At 56.8% G+C, this 23497-nt stretch overlaps 1 protein-coding gene across 10 annotated transcripts in view; it reads left to right on the top strand.

Annotated features, from left to right (window-relative positions):
- The window catches only part of SBF1 (SET binding factor 1), a 61584-nt gene extending 43543 nt beyond the window's left edge, over positions 1–18041 (top strand). For 3 of the 10 annotated variants that reach the window (XM_048969204.1, XM_048969193.1, XM_048969182.1), the window contains exons 18-43: positions 258–416; positions 602–861; positions 1128–1300; positions 1478–1551; positions 1645–1840; positions 2791–2918; positions 3292–3467; positions 3932–4009; positions 6036–6175; positions 6424–6631; positions 7458–7654; positions 7743–7880; positions 8634–8726; positions 9015–9092; positions 9530–9714; positions 9998–10174; positions 11791–11892; positions 13388–13573; positions 13658–13784; positions 13873–14003; positions 14376–14609; positions 15552–15662; positions 15745–15956; positions 16073–16160; positions 16248–16379; positions 16813–18041. In XM_048969204.1, the coding sequence (XP_048825161.1) occupies positions 258–416; positions 602–861; positions 1128–1300; positions 1478–1551; positions 1645–1840; positions 2791–2918; positions 3292–3467; positions 3932–4009; positions 6036–6175; positions 6424–6631; positions 7458–7654; positions 7743–7880; positions 8634–8726; positions 9015–9092; positions 9530–9714; positions 9998–10174; positions 11791–11892; positions 13388–13573; positions 13658–13784; positions 13873–14003; positions 14376–14609; positions 15552–15662; positions 15745–15956; positions 16073–16160; positions 16248–16379; positions 16813–16911 (3882 nt within the window). In that variant the 3' untranslated portion in view covers positions 16912–18041. The remainder of the gene's footprint in view (positions 1–257; positions 417–601; positions 862–1127; positions 1301–1477; positions 1552–1644; positions 1841–2790; positions 2919–3291; positions 3468–3931; positions 4010–6035; positions 6176–6423; positions 6632–7457; positions 7655–7742; positions 7881–8633; positions 8727–9014; positions 9093–9529; positions 9715–9997; positions 10175–11790; positions 11893–13387; positions 13574–13657; positions 13785–13872; positions 14004–14375; positions 14610–15551; positions 15663–15744; positions 15957–16072; positions 16161–16247; positions 16380–16812) is intronic. The other 7 variants (XM_048969260.1, XM_048969250.1, XM_048969214.1 and 4 more) reach the window with 6 other exon arrangements.
- The last annotated feature ends 5456 nt before the right edge of the window (positions 18042–23497 follow it).

Here is a 23497-nt window from a genome sequence, read left to right as displayed (position 1 = left end):
GCTTGATAAGATTCTGCCTTCTAGAAAGCATCTGTAGCATGAGGCTCTCCTGGGCCCTCAGGGTAGGTGCTGAGCAAACCTGAGAAGTGTTTGCAAGGACTCCTTGGAGGAACTGTGGTGCTGATGTCCCTCCTGCGTGTCCAAGGGCGTGCTGCCCCTCCCAGCAGCAGGAGAGAGCAAGAATGATCTGCAGAGGAGAGGCTGGCACAAGGACTGCATTCAGATAAAACTCTTCTGTCCCTCTTCTGCTTCCTCAGAAACTGAGCCCAGGCATCACGCAGTTTGCCTACAGCTGTGTGCAGGAGCACGTGGTGTGGACCAACATCCAGTTCTGGGAAGCTATGTTCTACAGTGATGTGCAGAACCACATCCGAGCCTTGTACCTGGACAGCAGTGAGGAGAACCACACAGATGAGGTGAGTGGGGGCAGCTGGGTTCCTGCAGAGCAGCTGTGTGGGGGCAGCTCTCCCTTGATGTCCGTGGGGTGGGTGGGGTGCTGGAAGCAGCCCAAGGGACTGCATCTTGGCACTGGGAGAGCCCTGTGAAGGCCGGCAGCTCTCCTGTCCATGCAGACCTCTGACACTCATTCCATCTCCTTCAGGAGGGCACGGAGGAACCCCAAGAAGCCAGGTCTGCCCTTGAGATAGCATCAGAGCAGCTGAGGCTGTGGCCCACCATGAGCCGAGAGAAGCAGCAGGAGCTGATCCAAAAGGAGGAGAGCACAGTTTTCAGCCAGGCCATCCACTACGCCAACCGCATGAGTTACCTGCTGCTGCCTCTGGACACCAGCAAGAACCGCCTGCTGCGCAGCTCCGGGCTGGGGGATGTGGAGAGCGTCAGCAACAGCTTTGTCACCAACAGGTCAGGAGGGCTGGAGGACTGCAGGGGGAGCGGAGCAGCCCAATGTGGGGACTCGGAGCTCCTTGGAGCATCCAGATTATTTGGCTTCGAGTTGGGATCGGTGAAAGTTGCACTGCCCAGGGCAGGAGTGGAAGCTCCTTTGGGTTTGGGTTCATCCCAAGGGAGGGGTCTCCCCTGGGCTCTCCTGCGTAGGCAGGGCCCTCCTGCTCTGGGTTATGGCAACGGAGAGGAGCACTCTGAGCTAACTGCTCTCTCCTGCACGGCAGCATCGCTGGCAGCGTGGCCGAGAGCTACGACACGGAAAGTGGATTTGAGGATGCAGAAAGCTCAGATGTGGCCAACTACGTGGTGCGGTTCATCAACCGCTTCGTGGACAAAGTGTGCACTGAGAGCGGAGTCACCAACGAGCACCTGAAGGGGCTGCACGTCATGATCCCTGGTAATGGGCCCTGCAGCAGTGCTGGGGCTGGGTGGCCGCGTGGTTCCACCGGGGGTCCCCATCAGCTGCGGGGGCTGTACAGGAGGGGCTGTGAAAGAGGCAGTGGTGATGCCAAGAGGTGGAGCCCGGGTGATCTGTGGGACAGCTCATGGTCTCTGACTGCGTGTTTGTCCACAGATATTGTGCAGATGCACATAGAGACACTGGATGCTGTGCACAGGGAGAGCAAGAGGCTTCCTCCCATCCAGAAGGTACTGACCTGACGTGCGACGCTTCGGGGGAACGTTCTGGTGCTGTTCTTCCAGTCTTCAGAAACCTAAACTCCTCATTTTACACCCCTGTAGCCAAAGCTGCTGCGCCCCAACCTGTTGGTGGGTGAGGAGTGTGTGATGGAGGGGCTGCGTGTGTACCTCATGCCCGACGGGCGGGAGGAGGCCGCCGGGGGGAATATTGGTGGTCCACCTCTTCTCCCTGCGGAAGGAGCCATCTTCCTCACCACGTACCGCATCATCTTCAAAGGCACTCCCACAGACCCCCTGGGTAAGGATCGTGCATGCATCACACCCTCTGTCTGCATGGGCTGGTGGCTTCTGGGGAGGAGGTGGCCAGAAGCTGTCCTGGAACAGTGGCTGCAACTTGCCTTGCTGTAGGAGTCACCTCTGAGGGCCTTGGGTGTAAGACCAGAGCACTGGCTGGGGGCTTTGGGGTTCCTTCCAACCCAACCGTCCTGTGGTTCTGTAGTCTGTAAGATCCCTTCCAACTCGACCACTCTATGGCTCTGTTATCTGTAAGGACCCATCCAACCCAACCATTTTGTCCTTCTACCTTCCATGATCTTCAAGGACTCTTCCAACCCAACCCAACTCAACCCAACTGTTCTATGGTTCTATGATCTGTAAGATCCCTTTCAACCCAACCACTCTATGGCTCTGTTATCTATAAGGACCCATCCAACCCAACCATTTTGTCCTTCTACCTTCTATGATCTTCAAGGACTCTTCCAACCCAACCCAACTCAACCCAACTGTTCTATGGTTCTATGATCTGTAAGATCCCTTCCAACCCAACCACTCTATGGCTCTGTTATCTATAAGGACCCATCCAACCCAACCATTTTGTCCTTCTACCTTCTGTGATCTTCAAGGATTCTTCCAACCCAACTCAACCCAACCGTTCTGTGGCTCTCTGATCTATAAGGTCCCTTCCAACACAAGCCATTCTATTATTCAATGGCTGTAATGATTTATAAGGTACCTTTCAACCCAAGCCATTCTGTGATTCTATGATCTTTAAGACTCCCTTCTACTTAAGCCATTCTGTGATGCTTTGTAGATAATATTTTCATCATGCCCATCATAGGTTGCATCTCCATGGCCTGGCTGTAGTTTCTCTAACCCGATTCTGACCCTCTCATTCTGTGGGACTGTCTGGTGGGGGTGTCTCAGAGTGGCAGTGGGATGTGTCCAACCCGTTCCCATTCTTCTACCCAGTGGGGGAGCAGGTGGTGATCCGATCCTTCCCCATCTCCTCGCTGACCAAAGAGAAGAAGATCAACATCCAGGCCCAGGTGGATCAGTTCATCCAGGAGGGCCTGCAGCTGCGCTCGTGCACATTCCAGGTGAGACTGTTTGGATGGTAGGGACCAAAGGCAGCCTCAGAGGCAGGCGGTGGAACCTGAGGGCCCCTTGCAGAGGAGGGTTGTGGACCTGGTGCAGGACCAGCTGTGGTCCTCTTGTAGGAACAGCATCTTGTTGGTTAGCTGAGGGCTGCTTTCCAGCTCCTGTGGGGCTGTTGGAACTGTACTCTGGGAACACCACGGCAACAGCATGTGGGTGCTGAGTGCTCGGCAGGAACACGGTGTGCTCCTGGGGGGCAGCCTCCCTGCCTGTGGCCATCACTTCTGGCCAGGATCTGAGCTGTGCCCAGGGGGATGAACAGGAAGAGGATGCTCTCTGCTTTCTCTCAAGCCTGCTCTCTGCTTGTTCCCACAGCTGCTGAAGATTGCCTTCGATGAGGAGGTGGCTTCAGACAGCGCCGAGGTCTTCAGGAAGCACCTGCACAAGCTGCGTTACCCCCAGCATGTGCACGGGACCTTTGCCTTCACTGTGGGCCAGTCTCCCAAGCAAGCCATGCAGCCCAAGGCCAAGGAGAAGAACCCCTCGCTCAGGTATGTGTACAGCAGATCAGGGAGAGCAGCTCACAGCACATGCTCGGCCCTCGCAGGCGCTGCTGGGGTTCTCCTCTCCCTCCTCCAGCAGGGAAGCACCAGACATAGGCTCCTGGGCAGGAACAAGGGGTCCCAGAGCATGCACAAGATCTTTGCTTACCTTTGGAGGGGAGCAGCACTCCCTGGGAAGCACGCTGTGCATTCAGCAGCTTTCCCTGCACAGCTGCCTGGGCTGGAGCAGACGGAGGGAGAGACATCCCAGCGAGCACAGGAGTGCAGTCCCTGCTCTGCCAGAGGATGGGGAGTGCTGTGGGGCCGTGGAAGCTCCGTTGTGCTGCCGTGGGGTCAGCTCCCACGCTTGGTGGCCAGGGAAAGCTCTGCTGTGGCGCTGGGCTGTGGGTGCTGCGGTGTTGGCGCTTGCTGTGCCCGCAGTCTGAGCTTCTCTCCGTGTATTTGTGACTCAGCTCCCAGCAGGTGACCGATATGTTCCAGGGCCTGACAGTGGGGGTCATGTCCCTCGGGCACCTTGGCCATTCGACCACGTAAGATGCCTTCACCTCTGGGCGCGAGCTTGCGAGGTGGCATTGGCTCAGGCTGCAGCCTTCACTGCTCCTGGGGTTTCTTCTCACCTGCTCTGCATGATGCCTGGGCTGCGGGTCGGTCACGCCGGGGTTACCTTTCTCCAGGCTGCGTGTTACGTTCAGGCTTGGGGTCTCAGGAGCGGCCGTCCTGGTGCCCCAGGACGTGCTCAGGGAGCTGTGCTTCTTCCCACTAACCTTTAGAGGCCACCAGAGCTGCAGGGCCCAGCTCCTGGCCTGGGCACAGCCCTAGATCGTGATATCAGCTCCGTCACCACCCCACAGGTCTACTTCCAGCTGTGCTCCACACTGTCTACAGGTCTTGTTCCTCTGGTTACTAAGCACTCCTACTTGAAACCTGCCTCAGTACATGGCAAATTGTTCTTAGTGTTTCCTCTCAGTCCCAAAGCTTTTCTTCCCTTGATAAGTTTAGGGAGCAGTTGGATTCCTCATGGTCTGCTTTGCAAAGCAAAGGAAGTCACCTGGTAGTCTTGAGGTGAATTACTGGAAATCTGAGCATCAGATGAGATGTTACCCTGGGCTGGAGTCAGCCCTTCCCCTACTTCTCCTTCACTTGTTCCTCTTGGAGCTCTCTTAGATGATGATGATGTGCCTGTGGCCCTGCACACACTCAGACCATTCTTACCTTCAGGGGGATGTGTTCAAGAGCTCTGCTTTGACCGTGCAGCCTAAGCACCTGCATGGTTTTGAAGATTTCTCTTCCATGCCTTCTCTGTTCTGCCTCTGGCAGACAGAGGGGTTCCCAGGGACTGAGCCCACCTTGAGATAAAGGAATTCTCCATGTTGAGGGTGCTGAGGCACTGGGCCAGGCAGCCAAGAGAAGTTGAGGATACCCCAACTGGGGAAATGTTGGAATTGGGCTGGAAGGGGATACTCACTGTTGGAAGTGTTTGGGTTGGATTGGAGGGGGATGCCCCATTTTGGAAGTGTTGGAGTTGGGTTGGAGGTAATAGGAATTGGGCTGGAAGGGGATACGACATAGTTGGAAGTGTTGGAATTGGGTAAGAAGTGTTAGGAATTGGGTTGGAAGGGAATAATCTATAGTTGGAAGTGATGGAGTTGGGTTGGAAGCATGAGGTGTTGGATTGGAAGGGGTTGCCCCATTGCTGGAAGTATTGGAGTTGGGTTGGAAATGTTAGGAGTTGGGTTGGAAGGGGATAACCCATAGTTGGAAGTGATGGACTTGGACCAGAAGTGTTAGGAGTAGGGTTGGAAGGGATACCCCATAGTTGGAAGTGTTGGAGTTGAGTTGGAAGCATGAGGTGTTGGATTGGAAGGGGATGCCCCTTTGCTGGAAGTATTGGAGTTGGGTAAGAAGTGTTAGGATTTGGGTTGGAAGGGAATAACCCATAGTTGGAAGTGATGGAGCTGGGTTGGAAGCGTTAGGTGTTGGATTGGAAGGGGATACCCCATTGATGGAAGTATTGGAATTGGGTTGGAAGGGAATTCTTCATCATTGGAAGTGTTGGAGTTGGGTTGGAAGGGGATACCCCATAGTTGGAAGTGATGGAGTTGGGTTGGAAGGGGCTTTGGACGACCTGATCTAGGGCACGTGGGCTGGACTGGAAAATCTTTAAGGTCCCTTCCAACACAAACCATGCTGTGGTTCTCTGATTACCCGGGGCAGTAACAGATAGAAGTGTTTGAGAGCTCAGATGTAGCAGTGCAGGTGTCGTATCCCAGGATGCTGCTCGCTCCATGGGATGCTGCTGTGGGCCCAGCCCAGCCTGTTGGCTTTATCTGGGGTTTGGAGCCCCGTGGAGCACACTACCCTGGTGCCAGGACCTGCAGGTGACATCTCCCCTCCTGTGGCATTGACTGAGGCTGCAGATGGTGGTCGGGGTGCTCCCGTCTCTGCTTTGCTCTGGGTGTCACCGCGGGTGTTTCTCTAACCACCAGGACCCGCTGCAGTGCTGAGCTGCAGCCACACACGGGCATCAGCCATCCTCAGCCTCTTCTCCTGTTCCAGGACGCTCTCCAAAAACCTGGTGAAAAATGCCAAGAAAACCATCGGTCGCCAATATGTGACACGCAAGAAATACACGCCGCCTGCCTGGGAGCAGCGCAGCAGCCAGCACTTCCCAGAGGACAACGAGGATGAGATCTCAGGTTCGGAACATTCCAAAAGGAGGGAGCAGCTGGGTGGGTGCTGGGGAGGGGAAAGCTCTTGGAGGGAACAGAGAGCAGGAATGGCAGAGTCCCTGTGCGGTGGACGAAGGAGAGGTGACTGATGCCACCTGCCTGGAGTTGTGCGAGGCCTTTGACGTTGGAGCAGACGGCCTTTAAAGGTCCCTTCCAACTCAAACCATCCTTTGATCATCTGTGCCGGGGCTGACCTTGACCTCCACTGTCTGCAGTGTCCGAGGAGATGGACAGGAGCACTTTGACCCCCACCACAACCATCAGACCCTCGGAGAAGATGACCATCAACCACTTGGTGGAGCGCGCCTGCTGCCGTGACTACCAGCGCCTGGGGCTGGGCACCCTCAGCAGCAGCCTCACACGTTCCAAGAACGAACCCTTCCGCATCTCCACGGTGAACCGCATGTACGCCATTTGTCGGAGGTGAGCCTGACCACCAGCCAGGAGACTGTGCTGGTAGCCAAGGTAGCCAGCGGTGTCCTGATTGACCAACAGTTGACCAACAGTTGACCACTGGTTGACCAAAAGTTGACCAGGAGCTGTCTGTGTGCCCTTTTGGCCAAGAAGGCCAATGGGGCCATGGAGTGCATTGCAAAGAGCTGCTTGGAAGCTCTGTGGAGGACTTGGGTGTCCTGGTGGCCAACAGTTGACCACTGGTTGACCAAAAGTAGACCAGGAGCTGTCTGTGTGCCCTTTTGGCCAAGAAGGCCAATGGGGCCATGGAGTGCATTGCAAAGAGCTGCTTGGAAGCTCTGTGAAGGACTTGGGTGTCCTGGTGGCCAACAGTTGACCAATGGTTGACCAAAAGTTGACCAGTTGTCTATGTGCCCTTTTGGCCAAGAACGCCAAGGGGACCATGGATTGCACTGCAAAGAGCTGCTTGGAAGCTCTGTGAAGGACTTGGGTGTCCTGGTGGCCAACAGTTGACCACTGGTTGACCACACGTTGACCATGAGCCAGCAGTGTGCCCTGGTGGCCCATAAGGCCAATGGGGCCATGGGGTGCATTGCAAAGAGCTGCTTGGAAGCTCTGTGGAGGGCTTGGGTGTCCTGGTGGCCAACAGTTGACCAACAGTTGACCACACATTGACCATGAGCCAGCAGTGTGCCCTGGTGGCCATAAGGCCTATGGGACCCCACTGCAGAACGTGGCTCAGCAGGGCAGGGAGGTTCTCCTGCCCTCTGCTCTGCCCTGACGAGGGCACAGGTGTGCTCAGCACTGCTCCCTTCAGCTCAGCTCTCTCCTGCAGTTACCCCGGGCTGCTCATCGTGCCGCAGAGCATCCAGGACAACACCATCCAGCGCATCTCCCGCTGTTACCGCCAGAACCGCTTCCCCGTGGTGTGCTGGCGCAACTCCCGCACCAAAGCCGTGCTGCTGCGCTCGGGGGGGCTGCACGGGAAAGGCGTCGTGGGCCTCTTCAAGTCACAGAACGCTCCCACTGCAGGTACCCATCCCCTCACCCCATCCTGGAGCAGTGCCCCATCTCTTCTCCCTGCCCCGGCGGTGCGGTGACGCTGCCTGCTTTCCCCCAGGCCCCTCGCAGACGGACTCCACCAGTTTGGAGCAGGAGAAATACCTGCAGGCTGTCATCAATTCCATGCCCCACTACGCCGATGCTGGCGGGCGTAACACGCTCAGTGGCTTCACCTCTGCTCACATGAGCAGTGCAGGTGAGTGGCATCGGCTCGGGGGCTGCGGGAGGCTCCTGCCCAGGGACCCCCGGGGTCCGGTGCATCCCACAGTCGGAGCTACTGGGTCCCACATCCGTGATTGAATCAGCTCTGTGGAGCACCTCCCTAAGGCCGGAGGTGGGGATGGGGTTTGGGGAACCCGTTGGCCCTACATCTGGGAGCTCCAGGTTGAATCCTGATCCGGGGGGGGGTGAGCTGGGGTGGAGCAGACCCCGAAGCCAAGCTCTTGCACCCAAGCAGGAGCGTGGGGTCTGGTGCAGGATGCTGTGGTAAGTGTTGTGTCCTGTGCTGTCTGAGCAGCTCTGGCCATGCTCCATTATCATCCGTTGCCAGTCCCTGTCATCCCACCCCATCATTGCTGCACTGAGGCCAAAGGGATCGTGGGAGCACCCAGCAGGGGGCTCCTTGCTGCAGGAAGAAAGGGAGTTGTGGCCACAGAGGGATGGTGCTGGGGTTTGGAGAAGCACCGGGTGCTTCACCCGGTCCAAAGTGCCTGCATAGCGCTGGGGCAGAGCTGCTGGGGCAAAGCTGCTGGGGCAGAGCTGCTGGTGCTGAGGTCTCTGGGTGCTGTTGTGCTGTGGCTCCTGCTTGGTGGCCCCCGGTGCAGCCCCGTGCTGTCCCGCTTGCCGCTGAGTTCTTTCCATGCCCCTTCCCCTCCGAACTGAGGGGGAGCACAGCAAGGTGGGTCCCGCAGCATGCAGGCTGGGAGCTGACGTTCTGTTGGTGCTGCAGATTTCTCCGACAAGAGGCAGCCTAAGCTGGGATCGCTCATGAAGCAGGTGATGGGAGGGAAGGACGAAGGGCCCGGTACTATTAGTCGTGGAGGTGAGGATGTGCGGTGAGCGCTGCCTCCCGGGCAGCAGCTGTAGAGTAGATGCTCCCCCCTGCGCTCCCCCAGAGCTCCAGGGTGTGGGACAGCTGCAGGGCGGGCGGGAGGGACCGTCTGCAGCCCCCCCCGTGCCATCTCCATCCCATTCCTGTGTGCCATCTCCATCCCACACCCGTCTCCATCTCATCACCCCCTTCCCTTCCACCCATACCCACGCAGCGAGGGAGCGTTGGTTCCGCTCCTCTCCGCCCTCTCTGAGGCCGCTTTCATCCTGTGCCCCCCAGGGCTGGGTCACAGAGCCAGGGTCATCACCCTGTCCACCCCCAAGTGCGTGTCGCCGAAGGGCCGCGAGTCGCCCCGAGGTAGGGACCCGCCGGGCCTTAACCCCGCCGGCTGCTAACCCACCGACTGACCCACACCCCCCACACACCACTAACAACACCCAGTAACACCATAACCGCACCACCCGAGCGCGGTGCCGGCGGTAAGTACTGCCCCACACCGCCCCGCAGGTTTGCTTTGGGCTCTGCACGCTTCTGGGTGGCGGTGGTGGAGGAGAGGGGCTGGCCGCAGGGCACGGCATCGGCGCGGGGCGCTGCCTGCACATCACAGCACCCAGCAGAGAAAGGAGCGAAAGCAAACCTGCACCAAACCTGCACCAAACCTCGCATGCGTTCCGTGGGTGCTGGCGTGCGGTCGGGGCGCTCGGCCGTCGCTCCACGGAGAGCTGCTCACCCATCCTGGTGGCCCCGAACGTCCCGTTTCTGGGACCCCCTCAGTGACAGCAGCTGTCCCGCAGGCAAATGGGGCAGCATCCGGGCCAGTGGGCGTATGAGCAGCTATGCCCTGAACGTGGAGATCGGCTCACGGCTGGCTGGGAAGGACCTGCTGGGTGCCCAGCACAACGGCGCGCCCGCCGAGGCCAGCTTCCTGCGTCAGCACCGCGCCTCGCTCTACATCATCGGGGACAAGTCGCAGCTGAAGGTACCTCCTGAAAGGATACCTCCTGAAAGGACGTTGTGGCAAAGGGGGGGTCAGCCTCTGCTCCTAGGGATGAGAGGGGATGGGATCACGGTGTGCTGGGGAGGATCAGGTTGGAGATTGGGAACAACCTCAGCTCTGGCACAGGATGCCCAGGGCAGTGGGGAGTCCCCGTGCCTGGGGGGTGTTGAAGGATTTGGGGACGTGGTCATTGGACGTGGTAGGGGTCCAATGGGGTTGGACTGGTGAGGGTTTCTCTCACCTGAACGATGCTCTGCACCCTCAGGGGGTGAAGCCAGACCCGCTGCAGCACTGGGAGGTGGTGCCCATCGAGGTGTTTGACGTGCGGCAGGTGAAGGCCAGCTTCAAGAAGCTGATGAAGGCCTGCGTGCCTGGCTGCCCCTCCACAGACCCCAGCGTCGCCTACCTGCGCTCCCTGGAGGAGTCCGAGTGGCTCTCACAGGTCAGTGGCTCCTGGGGGCTGTGCAGATCCCAATCCATGCCTGGCACAGGGGCTGCAGTTGGCTGCCGCAGGGCTGTGGGCTTTTGGACTCCCTTCCAACCCAACCATTCTATGGGATTTTGACCTTTGAGGACCCTCTCAACCCAACTATGGGTCTTTGGCCTTTAAGGACCCTTCCAACCCAACCATTCAGTAGGTTTATGGTCTTTAAGTCCTTTCTAACCCAACCGTTCCATGAGTCTGTGACCTTTAAGGACCCTTCCAACCCCACCATTTTAAGGGAATTTGACCTTTAAGGACCCTTCCAACCCAACCATTCTATGGGAATTTGAGTGTTGAGGACCCTTCCAACCCAACCATTCCTGTCTGTGACCTTTAAGGACCCTTCCAATCCAACCATTCAGTGGGTTTGTGGTCTTTAAGTCCCTTCTAACCCAACCATTCTATGGGAATTTGACCTTTAAGGACCCTTCCAACCCAACCATTCTATAGGTCTATGATCTTTAAGAACCCTTCCAACCCAACTGTTCAGTGGGTTTGTGGTCTTTAAGTCCCTTCCAACCCAACCATTCCATGAGTCTGTGACCTTTAAGGACCCTTCCAACCCAACCATTTTATGGGAATTTGACCTTTAAGGACCCTTCCAACCCAACCATTCCTGTCTGTGACCTTTAAGGACCCTTCCAACCCAACCATTCTATGGGACTTTGAGTGTTGAGGACCCTTTCAACCCAACCATTCCTGTCTGTGACCTTTAAGGACCCCTCCAACCCAACCATTCTATGGGAATTTGACCTTTAAGGACCCTTCCAACCCAACCATTCCTGTCTGTGACCTTTAAGAACCCTTCCAACCCAACCATTCTATAGGAATTTGACCTTTAAGGACCCTTCCAACCCAACCATTCTATGGGACTTTGAGTGTTGAGGACCCTTCCAACCCAACCATTCAGTGGGTTTGTGGTCTTTAAGTCCCTTCTAACCCAACCGTTTCATGAGTCTGTGACCTTTAAGGACCCTTCCAGCCCAACCATTTTATGGGAATTTGACCTTTAAGGATCTTTCCAACCCAACCATTCCATGAGTCTGTGACCTTTAAGGACCCTTCCAACCCAACCATTTTATGGGAATTTGACCTTTAAGGACCCTTCCAACCCAACCATTCTATGGGACTTGAGGACCCTTCCAACACAACCGTTCAGTGGCTCTGAAGTATAAGCAAGCCATCTTATGGTCCTGTGGCTCTGTGATCTTTAAGGACCTTTCCAACCCATCCATGCCGTGATTCTGTGAACCAAAGGCTGCAGGCAGGGTCTGGGTGCTCCCTGTGGCATCGCTCAGCACAGGGTGGGAGGACACAAAGCAGGCAAGGCCACTAAGAGGAACGAAGATGAAGTGACCCAGAAAGTGTGTGCGCCAGCAGCTGCTTCAGAACTCCGTTCAGCTTCAGAGCTGTGGGGCCCAGCCCCTCTGGCTGCTGGGCTGCCCACAGCTGTGTTCTGCAGATCCTTTGTGCTCTGCATCGTTTGGCTCAGCTGTTTCCAGGAAGAGGGGCTGTTTCGCCTCGCGTCCAGAGTTTTCCTGCTCCTGAGGAGCTCCTGGTTCTCTTGTTGGCAGATCCATAAGATCCTGCAGATTTCAGTGCTGGTGGTGGAGCTCCTGGACACGGGTTCCTCTGTGCTTGTCAGCCTGGAGGACGGCTGGGACATCACCACACAGGTAGGAGCCCTACAGCCACTGGATGCTATGCCTGTTTGAAGCTAAAAGAGGGGAAATTTAGGTAAGATTTTAGGGGGGAATTCTTCACTATGAGAGCAGTGCAGCCCTGGCACTGCTGTCCGGATCTATGGGTGCCCCATCCCTGGAGGTGCCTGAGGCCATGGATGAGGCCCTGGGCAGCCTGAGCTGGTGGAGAGTGCCCAGTCCATGGCAGGGATGGGCTGGGGGGTCACTTCCAACCCAACCAATCTGGGATCCTATGGCTCTGTGATCCATAAGGACCCTTCCAACCCAACCATTCTGGGATCCTATGCCTCTGTGATCCATGAAATCCCTTCCAACTGAACCATTCTGGGATTCTATGGTGATCCATGAGATCCTTCCAACCCAACCAATCTGGGATTCTATGGCTCTGTGATCCATAAGCACCCTTCCAACCCAACCAATCTGGGATTCTATGGCTCTGTGATCCATAAGGACCCTTCCAACCCAATCATTCTGGGATCCTATGGCTTTGTGATCCATGAGATCCCTTCCAACCCAACTATTCTGGGATTCTATGGCTCTGTGATCCATAAGTTCCCTTCCAACCCAACAGTCTGGGATCCTATGGCTCTGTGATCCATAAGTTCCCTTCCAACCCAACCAATCTGGGATCCTATGGCACTGTGATCCATGAAGTCCCTTCCAACCCAACAGTCTGGGATCCTATGGCTCTGTGATCCATAAGTTCCCTTCCAACCCAACCAATCTGGGATTCTATGGCTCTGTGATCCATAAGCACCCTTCCAACACAACCAATCTGGGATCCTATTCCTCTGTGATCCATAAGCACCCTTCCAACCCAACAGTCTGGGATCCTATGGCTCCGTGATCCATGAGATCCCTCCCAACCCAACCAATCTGGGATCCTATGGCACTGTGATCCATAAGGTCCCTTCCAACCCAACCATTCTGGGATCCTATGGCTCCGTGATCCATAAGCACCCTTCCAACCCAACCAATCTGGGATCCTATGGCTCTGTGATCCATAAGCACCCTTCCAACCCAACCATTCTGGGATCCTATGGCTCTATGATCCATGAGATCCCTTCCAACCCAACCAATCTGGGATCCTATGGCTTTGTGATCCATGAAGTCCCTTCCAACCCAACCATTCTGGGATCCTATGGCTCTGTGATCCATGAGATCCCTTCCAACCCAACCATTCTGGGATCCTATGGCTCTGTGATCCATAAGGTCCCTTCCAACCCAACCATTCTGGGATCCTATGGCTCTGTGATCCATGAGATCCCTTCCAACCCAACCAATCTGGGATCCTATGGCTTTGTGATCCACGAAGTCCCTCCCAACCCAACCAATCTGGGATCCTATGGCTCTGTGATCCATAAGCACCCTTCCAACACAACCATTCTGTTGCCCTTTGGTCTGCAAGGACCCTTCCAACCCACACCATTCTTTGGTCCTATGATCTCAAGCCCCCATGTCCTTGCAGGTGGTCTCCTTGGTGCAGCTCTTGTCGGACCCTTACTACCGGACGCTGGAGGGCTTCCGCCTGCTGGTGGAGAAGGAGTGGTTGTCCTTTGGGCACCGCTTCAGCCACCGTGGGGCCCAGACCTTGGCTGGCCAGAGCAGTGGCTTTGCTCCCATCTTCCTGCAGTTCCTGGACTGCGTGCACCAGGTGAGCTCTGAGCTCCTCTCCCAGCTCTTCCTGAGCTCCGGCCCTGCAGCAGTGCCAGGATCTCAGCCTTGCTGCTCCTTGCAGATCCACCTGCAGTTCCCCATGGAGTTTGAGTTCAGTCTGTACTACCTGAAGTTCCTCAGCTACCACTACATCTCCAATCGGTTCCGGACTTTCTTGCTGGATTCTGACTACGAACGCATCGAGCTGGGTGAGGGCAACGTGTGGGGTGTGTGGGGTGCCATCCTGGCATCCTGCCCCATGTAATGCCCTCCTTCCCCTCCCCTCCCTTCCACCAGGCCTCCTGTATGAGGAGAAGGGTGAACGCAAATGCCAGCAGGTCTACAAGTCCATCTGGGATTACATCGACCGGCTGAACAAGAAAGCTCCTGTCTTCTTCAACTACATGTATGCCCCCGAGGATGGGGAGGTGAGGAGCTCTGCCCGGCCCGGCTGGGGGCTCAGGGCACATCAGGGCACTGCCAGGAGCTTCAAGCAGGGGGGGGAACCCTGTGCTGGAGCGGTGGGTCCCCATATCGACATGATTTGGAACCATCTTTCCATGCATAGAGAGCTCAGCGTGTGTCCCAGCAGGGAGCTGTGCTGTGCAGTGAGCTGGGGCTGCTGGCAGCAGCTTCGTCTGCTCTGCTGACAGCCCGCATCCTCACATCCCCTCTGTGCTCAACCACAAAGCATCACCCGTTGGGGAAGTTCTGCGTGAAGGGATCGAATCCCAGCACTGAGCTGAGAGCACCAGCAATGGGAGAGAAAACCATCGCTGATCTGGCTGTCGCCCCTCCAGGTGCTGCGGCCGTACAGCAACATTTCCAACCTGAAGGTGTGGGACTATTACACAGAGGAGACGCTCTCTGAGGGCCCCTCCTACGACTGGGAGTTGGTGCAGGGGCAGCCCGAGCACATGGAGGAGGCAGACAGGCAGGACACCAGCGCACCACAAACCAAGCGCAAAATCATCTGGCCCTGCTATGACAACCGCAGCCGCATGGAGCCCGACGCCATCTCCAAGCTGCTGGAGGTGAGCTGGGACCTGATGGGAAGAGGGGAGAGGATGGTGGGGGGCAGCCAGCCCGTGGCAATGGGGGGGACTTGGGGGGCTTTGGGGTCCCTTCTAAGCCGAATTGTTTTGGGGTTCTGTGGCTCTGTGCTCTATAAGGACTCTTCCAACCCAACCTTCTGTGGCTCTGCTCTATAGGGTTCCTTCCAACCCCATATTCTATGGTTCTGCTCTACAGAATCCCTTCCAACCCAACCTTCTGTGGCTCTGTTCTGTGGGGTTCCTTCCAACCCAACTTTCTGTGGCTCTGCTCCATAGGGTTCCTTCCAACCCAATGTTCTGTGACTGCTCTATAGGGTTCCTTCCAACTCAACCTTCTGTGGTTCTGCTCTACAGAATCCCTTCCAACCCAACCTTCTATTGCTCTGCTCTATAGGGTTCCTTCCAACCCAACCTTCTGTGGCTCTGCTCTATAGGGTCCCTTCCAACCCAACCTTCTATTGCTCTGCTCTATAGGGTTCCTTCCAACCCAACCTTCTGTGGCTCTGCTCTATAGGGTCCCTTCCAACCCAATATTCTATGGCTCTACTCTATAGGGTCCCTTCCAACCCCATATTCTATGGCTCTGCTCTATAGGGTCCCTTCCAACCCAATGTTCTGTGGCTCTGCTCTATAGGGTCCCTTCCAACCCAGAATCCCTTCCAACCCAACCTTCTATTGCTCTGCTCTATAGGGTCCCTTCCAACCCAACATTCTATGGCTCTGCTCTATAGGATTCCTCCCAACCCAATTCGACCTTCTATGTTCTGTGCTCTTTTCCAACCCAACCTTGTTGTGGTTCTGTAACTCAGTGGCTCTGCGATGACCCCTGCATTGGGCAGCGCCCTGTGGACACATCCGCAGTCAGTTGTGCCCCCTGGGACGGGGACTGTCTGCACCGACACCTGACTTCTCCCCTTGCAGGACCTGCACAACCTGGAGATGGAGCTGGGGCAGGTCCCGGAGCGCTGGAAGGACACGTGGGACAAAATCAAAGCCTCTCAGCGCACCGAGGCTCGGCAGGAGGGCAGCCGGGTAGGGCTTTAGAGGGGCCGGCTGAGGGTTCGGCGCTGCCTTCAGCCCCCTCATCCTCACGCTGTGCTCTGTGTGCCCGCAGACCCCCAGCTCCCTGCTGATGTCGTCGGGGCTCTCGCACCACCGCCGCTCGCTGGGGGTGTACCTGCAAGAGAGCGGCGTGGGCTCCACCCTCAACCTCAGCCTCGACAGCGACACCAGCAGCACATCCACGCCATCCAGCGGGAAGCAGGGCGGCCGCAGGAGCACCAGCACGTTGTACAGCCAGTTCCAGATGTCAGAGAGCGAGAACAGGCAGGCGTGGGGCACTGGGGGGGGTGGGATCCTGCCCAGGGAGGGGGAGGCTCAGTGGGTTCCGCGATGGGGCTGGGGGGACGCAGATGGCGCTGAGGCACTGCCTGGCCCCGCAGGTCCTACGAGGGGTCTTTGTACAAGAAGGGAGCCTTCATGAAGCCCTGGAAGCCTCGCTGGTTCGTGCTGGATAAAACCAAGCACCAGGTACCCAGGGGTCGGGCAGGGGGGGGCGAGGGGAGGCCGGCAGCGCTCTGTCCCTGGGTGCTGAGCACAACATGGGCCTCTCCCCAGCTGCGGTACTACGACAGCCGGATGGACACGGAGTGCAAAGGTGTCATTGATCTGGCCGAGGTGGAATCCATCACACCTGGAACCCCCACCATGGGAGCCCCGAAGACGGTGGATGAGAAAGCGTTCTTCGACGTGAGTGCTGTGCTGGGGGCAGGGGGCTGTGCAGCACCCGCTGTGCTTCTCTCAAAGGACCACAGAATGGGTTGGGTTGGAAGGGAGCTCAAGGATCATGAAGCTCCAGCCCTCCTGCTGCATGCAGGGCCACCAACCTCCCCATTTCACAGCAGCCCAGGCTGCCCAGGGCCCCATCCAACCTGGCCTCCAACACCTCCACGCATGGACGGGGCATCACAGCCTCTCTGGGCAGCTGTTCCACCACCTCACCACTCCCATAGCAAACAACTTCCCCTGACATCCAACCTCCATCTGCCCTCCTTCGACTCCAAACCATTTCCCCTCATCCTGCTCTCATCTCCCCTTTCCAAGACTTGACTCCCAAGTGCTCTTTATCGGCTCCCTTTCGGTACTGAGAGGTTCACCACCTCTTCTCTCTCCTCCTCCTCAGCTGAAGACGACGAAACGCGTTTACAATTTCTGCGCCCAGGACGTGCAGCTGGCCCAGCAGTGGATCGACCGCATCCAGAGCTGCTTGTCGGACGCCTGAGAGCGGCTCAGGGAGCCCCGATCCCACGCACGGCCGCCTGCGGCACCCCGGCAACGCGGAGCAGAGCCCAGAGCCGGGGCTGTGAGTGCAGGGCAGAGCAGGAGATGGAGCCGGTGGGAGCAGCTCTGCACCCTGCAGTAGCAGGACTTGAGTTGTGGAGGACGGAGCTGAAGCGGGTTGTGGCACCACGGCCTCGCTCTGCCCTGTAGTTACCATCGTCTGCAAGCCTCACCCTGCTCTGTGCAGCAGCAGCAGCAGCAGCAGCAGCGATGGCAGCGTTGGACAGAGTGCTGCTGCAGGGCTGCTGTCCCCACGCCTGCATGAGCAGCCGCCAGCCCTCCGTCCTCTGCCCGTCTCTTTGTGCAGGGGGGGCCGACGCTGAGCCCAGGCTGGGGGTCCGGCTGAGCCGCAGCGGCGCCGGGCGATGACGCAAAGGCTGAGCGGTGCCTCCGAGCGCTGTGCAATCCCTGCAATCCCTGCTCCTTTCATCCCCCATGGCAGGCAGTTGGGGAGCAGCACCGTGGGCTTCATCCCCCTCCCTGAACCCCCCCCCCCCCACCTCCCCAGGGCTGCGCTGAGCTCACGGCACCGCAGAGCTGCCAGGCTGAGCCTACAGGACTGGGGGAACCCCCAGCTTTGTGCCCCCGCTGCCCCACAACCCCCCCACCCCCCTCCTTATTGCTGTTCCTGGCATCAGTGCATAAAGGGGGGGTGGGGGGGGTGGGGGGCTCTCGGTACACAAACAGATCCTGCACAGGATTTGGGCTTTGGGCTCAGCTCCCCCATCCCGCAGCTCTGCCACCTCCCAACCCATCTTGTTTTTAAGAGTACAATGTTTTATTTCGGCGCCCAGGTCTTTGTACAGTCTGAACCCCCCCCCTCCCCAAATCCCCTTTCTGACCCCCCCCCCCCTTTTTGTTTTATGGCCCCACCATGGCCGGTAGCCGATGTCACCAGGAGGTTTTTTGTAACGTCGCGGAGCAGTTGTAGATTATTGACGTTTCTGTACATTGTGTCAAACATGACAGAGTCCTTGTATTGTATTGTGCCTAGAGGAAAAACACAGACAAAAAAGGTTATTCTATAAGAAGAGGAAACTAACGGAGTTTAATAAAAAAGAAAAGAAAAAGGAGGCGTTTCGAGGTGCCTCAGTGCTGTGCTGGGGGCTGAGGACCCACACAGAACCCCAAGGGAACCCAGCAGCGCCAGCCTGCTTTGAGCTCCTATTGATGGACAGTTGGGATTTACAGCCTGAACCCGACAGCAGACAGAGATGCAGATTTCTGTTTGGTTTTCTATTTATTTTTTTAGTTTCTGTCCTCTTTTTTACCAAACCAAACCCAACCGAAAACCAAAATGACCCAAAACCACCAGCATCTGTTTGGGGTTTTTTTTGTTGGTTTTTTTTTTGCTTTTTTTTGGTTACAATATAAAAGTTTCTGACAGTAGAGAGGCTAAAAGTACATCTGGAATTACTCAGGAAAAAAAATAATATATAGATATAAACAGGGAGCAAAGGCAGTCATTGGAAAACCTGTCCTTTGTGTGCATGCAGACACAGCCATTGCTTACAGAGACCCAGCTTTGATGCTTAAAGGCAGCGTGGGGAGGAAGCAGCTCCCCCCTCTGCCATGGCATTGCACCTCCTGCACCCCCTCCCCTCTCCCCCCTTCCTCCCCCCAGACCTCAGGATTCCCTCTGTGATTCTTATTGCTGTACGCAGTGCTGCTGGTGTGGGGCTGAGGAAAATGAAGGCCTGTAAGCAGAGGGGGAACTGGGGAGAGGCTGTGGGGACACTGCGAGCCTGGGCTGGGATGGGGAGGGGGGCTGTAAGGGGTGAGGGCTGAGCCTGGGGCTGCTGGGGGGTCAACAGAGGGATGGGAGCACGATAACAACAGGACTGATGTGCCAGCACCCAAATGGGGACCACTGCAATGCTGAGAGTGGGGCTGCCATGGGGTCAACAGTGGGGCTGCCATGGGGTCAATGCTGGGGCTGCCATGGGGTCAACAGTGGGGCTGCCATGGTGCCAACACCATCACCATTGTAGTGCCAACTGTGGGGCTGCCATGGGGTCAACAGTGGGGCTGCAATGGGGTCAATGCTGGTGCTGCCATGGGGTCAATGCTAGGACTGCCATTTTGGGGTCAACAGTGGGGCTGCCATGGGGTCAACGCTGGGACTGCCATGGTGCCAACACCATCACCACTGCAGTGCAAACTGTGGGGCTGCAATGGGGTCAACAGTGGGACTGCCATTTTGGGGTCAACAGTGGGACTGCCATGGTGCCAACACCATCACCATTGCAGTGCCAACTGTGGGGCTGCCATGGGGTCAACAGTGGGGCTGCCATGGTGCCAACACCATCACCACTGCAGTGCAAACTGTGGGGCTGCCATGGGGTCAATGCTGGGTCTGCCATGGGGTCAACAGTGGGGCTGCAATGGGGTCAATGCTGGGACTGCCATGGTGCCAACACCATCACCATTGCAGTGCCAACAGTGAGGCTTCCATGGGGTCAACAGTGGGGCTGCAATGGGATCAACAGTGGGGCTGCAATGGGATCAACAGTGGGGCTGCAATAGGGTCAATGCTGGGGCTGCCATGGGGTCAATGCTGGTGCTGCAATGGGGTCAACAGTGGGGCTGCAATGAGGTCAATGCTAGGACTGCCATTTTGGGGTCAACAGTGGGGCTGCCATGGGGTCAATGCTGGGATTGCTATGGTGCCAACACCATTACCACTGCAGTGCCAACTGTAGGGCTGCCATGGGGTCAACAGTGGGGCTGCCATTTTGGGGTCAATGCTGGGGCTGCCATGGGGTCAATGCTGGGACTGCCATGGTGCCAACACCATCACCACTGCAGTGCCGACTGTGGGGCTGCCATGGGGTCAACAGTGGGGCTGCAATGGGGTCAATGCTGGGACTGCCATAGGGTCAATGCTGGGACCACTGTGGTGCCAATCCTGGGACCGCCATGTTGCCAACACCATCGCCATTGCAGTGCCAACACTGGACCACCACGGTGACAACACCAAGACTGCCAAAGAGCCCAAACCTCCACCAGCACGGTGCCAACACTGGGACAGCCGTGGTGACAACGCCAGGACTGCTGCTGTGCCAATGCTGAGTCTGCCACGGTGCCACCACCATCACCACCCCAGGATGGCAGTGGCTCTCAGTGCCCCACGGGGCGATTGATCCTTTTGGAAACGTTGTGGGTCAGTGATTGAAAGCAGCAATTTGGGTCCTGGCAGTGGTTTGGGGTCCTGGCAGGGTGCAGAACTCCCAGATTGTGAATTGGATGGAAGAACGGCTCTGGAGCGAATGGAATTCAGAATTCTCCATTTATATCCACATCAAGGGTCCCGGTGTGCACAGCTTGGGGTGGGGGAGAAGGCATGGAAGCATTTGGGTGCTCCCCACCTCACGTGGCCCCACAGCCAGGGTGACCCAGCACCGCCATCCCCATCCCTGCACCTCCACACACAGCACAGGGCTCCCAGCACAGCCCCCACCCAGCACAGAGCTACAGCCCACTACTGCTCCGTCCCATCCCAGTATGGCTCCATTCCATCCCAGTATGGCTCCATCCCATCCCAGTATGGCTCTGTCCCATCCCAGTATGGCTCTGTCCCATCCCATCCCAGCACAGTCCCGTCCCACTCCCACGGAGCTCCTCTCCATCCCAGTTCCATCCCATCATGGAGCTCCATCCCAGTACAGAGCTCCAGTCCATCCCAGTTCATCCCATCACAGGGCTCCATCGCAGCACAGAGCTCCTCTCCATCCCAGTTCATCCCATCATGGAGCTCCATCCCAGCACAGAACCATCTGAGCACAGAGCTCCATCCCACTCCAGTTCCATCCCAACACAGAGCTCCATCCCAGCACAGCTCCATCCCAGCACAGAGCTCCTCTCCACCCCAGTTCCATCCCATTATGGAGCTCCATTCCAACAAAGCCTCACTTGAGCACAGAGCTCCATCCCACTTCTATCCCATCCCGGTACAGCTCCATCCCACCATGCTTTCAATGCCAGTACTGAGCTCCATCCCAGCATGGAGCTCCTCTTCATCCCAGTTCCACCCCATCATGGAGCTCCATCCCAGCACAGCTCGATCCCAGCACAGAGCTCCACTCCATCCCAGTTCATCCCATTATGGAGCTCCATTCCAACAAAGCCTCACTTGAGCACAGAGCTCCATCCCACTTCTATCCCATCCCAGTACAGCTCCATCCCACCATGCTTTCAATCCCAGTACAGAGCTCCACCCCAGTTCCATCCCATCATGGAGCTCCATCCCAGCACAGCCCCATCTGAGCACAGAGCTCCATCCCATCCCAGTTCTGTCCCATCCCTGTACAGAACTCCATCCCAGTGCAGTGCTCCTCTCCATCCAAGTTCCATTCCACCATGGAGCTCCACTCCAGCACAGCTCCATTTCAAAACAGAGCTCCATCCCAGCACAGCACAGCACAGCACAGCACTGCCCAATCCCTGCACGGAGCTCCTCTCCATCCCTGTTCACAGAACTGTAGGGGTTGGAAGGGACCTCCAGAGATCATCGAGTCCAACCCCCCATTCCATGCCATTATGGAGCTCCATCCCAGTACAGAGCTCCTCTCCATCCCAGTTCATTCCATCATGGAGCTCCATCCCAGCACGGAACCATCTGAGCACAGAGCTCCATCCCACCCCAGTTCCATCCCAACACACAACTCCATCCATCCCAGCACAGAGCTCCATTCCAGCACAGCCCCAACCCAGCACAGAGCTCCACTCCACCTCAGTTCCATCCCATCATGGAGCTCCATTCCAACAAAGCCTCACTTGAGCACAGAGCTCCAACCCACTTCTATCCCATCCCAGTACAGCTCCACCCCAGTTCATCCCATCATGGAGCTCCATCCCAGCACAGCTCCATCCCAGCACAGAGCTCCATCCCACCCCAGTTCATCCCATTATGGAGCTCCATCCCACCCCAGTTCATCCCATTATGGAGCTCCATCCCAGCAAAGCCTCACTTGAGCACAGAGCTCCATCCCACTTCTATCCCATCCCAGTACAGCTCCATCCCACCATGCTTTCAATCCCAGTACTGAGCTCCACCCCAGTTCCATCCCATCATGGAGCTCCATCCCAGCACAGAACCATCTGAGCACAGAGCTCCACCCCATCCCAGTACAGCTACATCCCATCATGAGGGCAGTCCCAATCAGACAGACACCCACCCCAGCACAGCTCTATCCCAGCATAGAACTCCAGTCCCCCCCAGTTCATCCCACCAAGGAGCCCCATCCCAGCACAGAGCTCCTCTCCATCCCAGTTCATCCCATCATGGAGCTCCATCTCAGCACAGCCCCATCCCAGCACAGAGCTTCTTTCCATCCCAGTTCCATCCCATCATGGAGCTCCACTCCAGCACAGAGCTCTAGTCCACCCCAGTTCCATCCCACCATGGAGCTCCATCCCAGCACAGCCCCATCCCAGCACAGAGCTCCATCCCACCCCAGTTCATCCCATCATGGAGCCCCATCCCATCGTGGAGCCCCATCCCAGCACAGAGCTCAAGTCATCCCAGTTCATCCCATCATGGAGCTCCTTCCCAGTATAGAGCTCCTCTCCACCCCAGTTCCATCCCATCATGGAGCTCCATTCCAACAAAGCCTCACTTGAGCACAGAGCTCCAACCCACTTCTATCCCATCCCAGTACAGCTCCACCCCAGTTCATCCCATCATGGAGCTCCATCCCAGCACAGCTCCATCCCAGCACAGAGCTCCATCCCACCCCAGTTCATCCCACCATGGAGCCCCATCCCAGCACAGCCCCATCAGCACAGGCTCTGATGCTGAAATTCGGCTGCGTACCACGGCATGTCAGAAGGTTTGCACTCAGTTCAGCTCTACTGTTTTGCTGCTGAGAGAGAAGCTCAACTGCAGCTTCTCAGCATCGTTTTCTCTCTGTTCTATGGAAATAACAGTCATAACCTTTCCATTGCAAAAATCAGGATTTGGATGAGGAATATTTATGTTTGATAGGGGAAAATATTGACATGCTGTGTGGACAAATGAGGTGTTTTTGTTTCTGTTTTGTTTTGTTTTTAATTTAAATTACAAATTAAATAGCAATTAAATATTTCCTATGAAACACTGCTCTATTCCAGCACACGACGACGCATCATTGGATTCTCAGGAGTGGGGCAATGGAGGCAAAGGGGATGGGGTGAGCAGCCCAAAATGGGTGATGGTGGGGATGTGGGTGTGATGTGAGCAGCCCAAGAACATGGGGGTGATGAGAGCACCCCAAAATGGGTGATGATGGGGATGTGGGGGTGATGTGAGCACCCCAAAATGGGCGACAATGGGGATGTGGGGGTGATGTGAGCACCCCAAAATGGGTGATGATGAAGACATGGGTGTGATGTGGACACCCCAAGAATATGGGGGTGATGAGAGCACCCCAAAATGGGTGATGGTGGGGATGTGGGGGTGATGTGAGCACCCCAAGAACATGGGGATGGGGTGAGCACCCCAAGAATGGGTGATGATGGGGATGTGGGGGTGATGAGAGCACCCCAAA

Source organism: Lagopus muta, chromosome 1, assembly GCF_023343835.1.
Source record: "Lagopus muta isolate bLagMut1 chromosome 1, bLagMut1 primary, whole genome shotgun sequence".
Lineage (NCBI taxonomy): Eukaryota > Metazoa > Chordata > Aves > Galliformes > Phasianidae > Lagopus > Lagopus muta.
Note: the sequence above shows the minus strand (reverse complement) of the source record. Positions and strands in the feature narration are given on the sequence as shown.